Source organism: Sander lucioperca, chromosome 14 (genome assembly GCF_008315115.2).
Source record: "Sander lucioperca isolate FBNREF2018 chromosome 14, SLUC_FBN_1.2, whole genome shotgun sequence".
Taxonomy (NCBI): Eukaryota; Metazoa; Chordata; class Actinopteri; order Perciformes; family Percidae; genus Sander; species Sander lucioperca.
In genome coordinates this window covers 6,575,376-6,581,460 of record NC_050186.1, presented here as the reverse complement: position 1 = coordinate 6,581,460, position 6,085 = coordinate 6,575,376, and the positions used below count along the sequence as shown (strand labels likewise).

Below are 6,085 nucleotides of genomic sequence, written 5' to 3'. Positions count from 1 at the left end.
TGAGAGTCTCTTATGTGAAGCTGTAGTCTAACATTGTGATCAAAAGGTTGTTTTTTTTAATACAGGGCACATTGATGAAACAAATTTTTAGATTTGATAAGGGTCTGAAAAATATTTTTGGTATTTTGTAGAACTTGAAAACTTTTCAAATCGGGCAAAATCTTTTAGAAAAAAATCTTTATCTTTTTTTGTTTTTTTATATTGAACCTTTCCATGTAAAACAACAACACACAAAGAAGTACAGAACACTACATGTAACTTATGAAGGGTGAAAATGTTTATTTCTTGATTAAAGTAATTATTGCATTTCACAGAGTTATAATACCATGATCATGTCACTTGATGTGATATCTTTTGTTGTAAAGAACAATTGATTATGGCCTAATTCAGATTCATGTTGCCCAGCTTATCTTGTAAAACATACTTTTACTATGAACTAAAACCCTCACATTTGGTTAAAAGAAAAACAGAACGTAGGGCTGACAGATGTGGCTGAAATTAACATAAATATTGAAACAAGTCTCTGATATCTATATGTAGGATATGGCATTGATAATTATTATAAAAAAGTCAAGTTGACGTTCAATGAAATGAACTGTGTTCCACTGTTTGTGTCCACAATTTCATTGGACAACTGTATCTGTCGAGGAACATTTCTTTTTTTTTTTTATGACCAGTTTAAAATTGAGTGTCTATGAGCTCATCTCATTCATTTTCTTTTTAGACTATTTTTTTTTTTGGGCCTTTATTTTCACAGGACAGCTGAAGACATGAAAGGGGAGAGAGAGGGGGGGAATGACATGCAGCAAAGGGCCGCAGGTCGGAGTCGAACCCACGGCTGCTGCGTCGAGGAGTAAACCTCTATATATGGGCGCTCGCTCTACCAACTGAGCTATCTTTCATTTTCAACTGCAAACATTAATTTGAACGACAGATATGATTATATAATCGCGATACAGCTCCACTGGAAGTCGACAGCGGCCGCGGGTTCGACTCCGACCTGCGGCCCTTTGCTGCATGTCACTCCCCCCCTCTCTCTCCCCTTCATGTCTTCAGCTGTCCTATAAAAATAAAGGCCTAAAATGCCCCAAAAAAAAATCATCTTTAAAAAAAGAAAAAAAAATAGTCTAACATGCATGCAGGTGTTTGTGAGCTAAATCTTTGCACATTCTGCACCCTTAAATCTATGCACTAAACATTCAAATGTAAATAAGATGTAAGGATGTACATTTTGGATGCACCTTTAATTAAAAAAATCTCACAGGCAGCAGCTTACTGTTCAGAAGGCGTATTTTATCACAAGTTTTGAGAATTCACGTCTTCTTTCTTCAAATTTGCATTGTTTTGTTCTTTTGACGTGTGTGTGCATGTTAGTCAAGTCTCTTTTTGTCTTTCAGTCTGTTGGTGTGTGAGAGAGAGAGAGAGAGAGAGAGAGAGAGAGAGAGAGAGAGAGAGAGAGAGAGAGAGAGAGAGAGAGAGAGAGAGAGAGAGAGAGAGAGAGAGAGAGAGAGAGAGAGAGAGAGAGAGAGAGAGAGAGAGAGAGAGAGAGATAAGGTTAAGGTTAATGAGAGCCTTAGCAGGACTGCAGGGGAACACTCTGCTGACTCTCAATGTGTGGCGGGACGGTGGAGTCGCGGCTGGCGCCGTTGTTTGTCAGCAGGTCTGTTGAAGCGTCGGAGGTGAAGGATGTGTTTGTACCGGAGCCGTTTGTGCTGTAATAGTTTCTCCTCAAACTGTGGAAGAGCTCCGCGAGAAACACCCGACCGTCCACCTCGTACGGGCTAACGTCCGTCTGCTCCGGAGGCAGGCGGCCGCTGGCGATCAGCTCTCTGAAGGCCTGTGGGGGTGGGGGGTGGGGGGGATTAAAGATATACTCATGACATATAGAATAGAATAAACTTTATTGTCTCCAAGGGGGGAATTTGTCTTAGGCATAGTGCTGCAATCTGTTGCTTCAAAACACAAACATGGTAAAATTAACACAAAATCAACAAAAAAAGCATAAACATAAGATCAACGAAACATCTTAGGACATAAAAGAAGGACACATATGACTGTACAGACAATACGACATCTTAAATAGTAACTGTAATAATTAAAGTGCAAAAAGTGCTGGTGTATTTATAGCACTTGTGCTAAGATTGACTGTTGCAGTTCAGCTAGTCTCGCTGTGCTACAGTTAAAACGCTTAACGTGAAAAAGCTTAACGTGGCTTAAGGTCGGAAAACAACGATCAATGATCACCAAATTTCTCGTGGCCATATCTTGTCACGAACACTTAAGCCTGTCAAAAAAACTAAACTGAAATCCAACGATTATAGAAGTTATCTCACATTCACGTTTTCTTCTTCATTGGCGTCTATGGCGAGGAAAAGGCTTAACGTGGTTTAATGTACCTAAACAATGATCAATGATTACCAAATTTCTCTCTCACATTGCACCTCATAACCACTGAAAACTGTCAAAAAATCAAACCCAAAGTCCAATTATTATGGACGTTATCTGACATTAAGCATCACCACGTTTCTCTCATGTGTGTCATTAAACCACGTTAAGCTTTGTCCTTACGATAGGCTCTAACGAAGCAGAAACGCTTAATGTCAGATAACGTCCATAATAATTGGACTCTGGGTTCGATTTTTTGACAGTTTTCAGTGGTTATGAGGAGCAATATGAGAGAGAAATTTGGTGATCACTGGTCGTTGTTTAGGTACATTAAACCACGTTAACCCTTTTAACGTTTTAGAATGTCCCCGCTGCAAGGGAGGGTCTGGCTAGTCCACACAGCATTCTGGGATGAGAGAAAAGCGTGCTCTGCTCAATCACAATCGCCTTGGCTAAGCACGGTGCCTCTGCAAAATAGTCTCGGGAAGGAACTTGTTTTGGTGGAACATGTACGTTCAAAAGTAGTTTTAGTCGTGCAACAGAAAACTGAGGAGCAGTTAACCATAGTCCTCAGAAATCCACCGGAGGTTAGAACGCCAACACAGAGACAGAGGAAGGGGACGGACATCGGCAAAAAGACATGAATCCAGTGGATTTTCCTGCGGCACCGTAACAATCCCAGCAGTGGAACGTTGTGGATATAGACTAGAGCAGTGTTTCTTCGATGATTTTGTCACTTTTTTCAAAGTTTGTCGCTTATTTGAATGTTTTGTCACTTTTGTCGCCCTAGTGTTGCCTTCCTTCTTTCTACTGTGTTTTTTTCTGAAGTTTTTTTTTTTAGTATTTTCGACCTATTCTTGTCCTACTTCCTTCTTTCTACAGTCTTTTTCCAAGTTTTTCTCGTTTTTTTTTAAAGGTTTTGTCGCCTTTCTTCATCAGCATCTAAATGTTTTCCAGGTCCAAGGCTGTTGTTTAGTAAATCTATCGCTGACATCGCTGTATTCTTCGACTTTATATAGACTTTTTTTTTCTACCAAAACTTATTTGCCCTGGTTAGGGGGTACATGGCTTAAAAACACTGTTCAAAGGGGGAACATTATTGAAAAAAGCTTGAGAACCAGTGGACTAGAGATCTTCTCCCTGATGATGACTCTCAGAGCGGGGGTTGAGAGTCTGCAGGGATTTTTCCCCCCGCTTGTTTTCTATACGAGTTAGACAGCGTGTCTGTTACCATTCAGCAAGGTGACAGGATGTGTTGAATGTTACCTGACAGACCGACTCCTCCAGGTGGTTCCCCCAGATGTAGATGTGGTTCAGAGTTGTGTTAACGGTCAGAGCCCGAGCCAGAGACAGCAGACCCTCCGACCTGATGTTGTTACTGCTGACAGACAGCCTGACGGACACAGACGGACAGACAGAGACACTGTTTGTGTGTCTCGTGTACATACATCCAGTTGCTCCAGTGGAATCTGATATGAGATAATTCAGTTACGCCAGCTACAGCTACTGCCTGCGTGGCGTGAGCGTGGCGTTTCTGTTGCGTGTCAGTTGCGTGGCGGCTGCGTGGCGTTTTCTACGTCTTTACACACCAGAAACGTGTCTGACGCGACGCTGCTGCTGCTGCTAGCCTTGTCTGTACTCATGTATGTTTCCCATAAACATAAATATATACTGATTTGATTACAGCAAAGACAACGTCGGCAGTATTGACGGCAAAATAGGCCACAGAATTTTATTTTGTATAATTTGTATAATAAATGTATTATTATCTTTTTTAAATTCCATTTATATCTGCATTTATGTCAAAACCTAGAGACTTTCAAACATCAAAATGTAATTTATTAATATGTATTAGTGTCAAAATGACATATAAACATCTTTTTGTATTCTATTTTGCCTGGAAACGCTTCCAACGTGCTTGCGTGTCACGTGAAAAATAGGCGTCGGTTCTATTTCTAGCATAGCATCTTTGCCTGAGACGTGCGTGTCACGCAGGCAGTGTGCAAGCTCTAACCTGTTAACATGGGAGCCGAAATATAAAGGGACACGCCACACAGCTGACACGCTCACGCCATGCAGGCAGTGTGTATCTTAAACGGTGTAAAATAAGTTAAAAAAATGGATCTTTTCTCCTCATCAGACCTTTAAAAACCCTTAAAAAAAGTGTGGAAACTGTCTCCTCATCTCCTTAAAATAAGTAAAAACTGGATACTTCCTCTTCTTCAGACCAGAGGAAAATGCTCACAACAACCCATGACCACACTAATGTGATGGGGTCACAAGTAGATATTGCTTAATTTTAGGGGCATCAGAAGCCAGAAAGGTTGGGAGTCACTGCCTTGGAAACCAAGTAAGCCCAAACACTTCCTAAAAGCAAGAGCACGTTTGAGAAAATGTGCCTCTAGCCAGCGAGCGGGCCTGATGGATCCCTGATGTTGTACGGATGCTGTTTGTCTGAGTGTGTTGGACTCACTCTCTCAGGGCGCAGCCTGGCCAGGCGATGGCCTCGCTCAGGTACCCAGCACCTTCATCTTCAATCCGATTGGACGACAGATCTACGATCTCCAGGGTCTGGTTCTGCTTCAGCAGCTCGGCTAGGAGACGCACGCCATCACGAGTCACGCGGTTACTGCAGGTGACAAAGACAAGATCAAGAGGAAGTATGGAAGACCGTGAGAGTATTCTGAAATTCATCTACCCCGACGATCAGAGGGAATTTTAGGGATGAAACAACTTGATGGATGTTTGTGTTCTAACCAGGAAGCTTGCAATTTGACATAGTGGCCACACAGTGGAATTACAACTTGTGATGCCATGGGGCCCAAAAAGACTTTTTCCCATAGACTCAAAGGAACACGCCGACTTATTGGGACTTTGTCTTATTCCCCGTAGTCCCCCAGAGTTAGATAAGTCCATACATACCCTTCTCATCTCCGTGCGTGTTGTAACTCTGTCTGACGCACCCACCGCTAGCCTAGCTTAGCACAGAACCTGGAGGTAACCGGCTCCATCTAGCCTACTGCTCCCAATAAGTGACAAAATAACACCAACATTTTCCTATTTACATGTTGTAAAACTGGGAACTATATTCTCGGAAAGGCGAAGCACTGCTACTTCTGCTACTTGGGCGGAGTGATTAGCGCAACACCTGAAAAGCACTGTTGTTACTCTCTGCTCCTCACCACGGGGCTTCTCAGGAGCTCTGAGGAAATCACTCCTCCCAAGTAGCTAAGCTAGGCTAGCGGTGGGTGCGTCAGACAGAGTTACAACACGCACGGAGATGAGAAGGGTATGTATGGACTTATCTAACTCTGGGGGATACAGTGAATAAGACAAAGTCCCAATAAGTCGGCGTGTTCCTTTAAAGAGACGTCTGTAAATCAGTGGATACATTTTTTTGAGCATCACAACCCCCGCGAAATGACTTGTTTCACTATCAGAATTTGATCCATTCGGACCGATAACAGTTGGAATGTCTAGAAGAGCCCCAGGATTAAATCATGTAATCCCCATTCAAGTTAGCAGAGCACTAAACCGGAAGTAGCCGGTCACTTCCAGAGTCTCTAGTGCGCCTGCTCTATGGGCAGCACAGTGCGGTAGCAGCACAGATCATCCGGGTCATTTTATATGCGAAGGTTTCTCATAGAAATGAACAGGACTCCGCCTCGAACGCTGAATCCAGTTTTTTATACATCCATAC

The 6,085-nt window shown here is 42.5% G+C and overlaps 1 protein-coding gene across 2 annotated transcripts in view; it reads right to left on the bottom strand.

Moving 5' to 3' along the window:
* Positions 1–1,561: 1,561 nt before the first annotated feature.
* lrrc34 (leucine rich repeat containing 34) overlaps positions 1,562–6,085 on the bottom strand; it is an 8,946-nt gene continuing 4,422 nt past the window's right edge. For both annotated transcript variants that reach the window (XM_031285195.2, XM_031285194.2), the window contains exons 8-10: positions 4,859–5,014; positions 3,652–3,778; positions 1,562–1,837 (exon numbers count right to left, since the gene is read on the bottom strand). In XM_031285195.2, the coding sequence (XP_031141055.2) occupies positions 1,574–1,837; positions 3,652–3,778; positions 4,859–5,014 (547 nt within the window). In that variant the 3' untranslated portion in view covers positions 1,562–1,573. The remainder of the gene's footprint in view (positions 1,838–3,651; positions 3,779–4,858; positions 5,015–6,085) is intronic.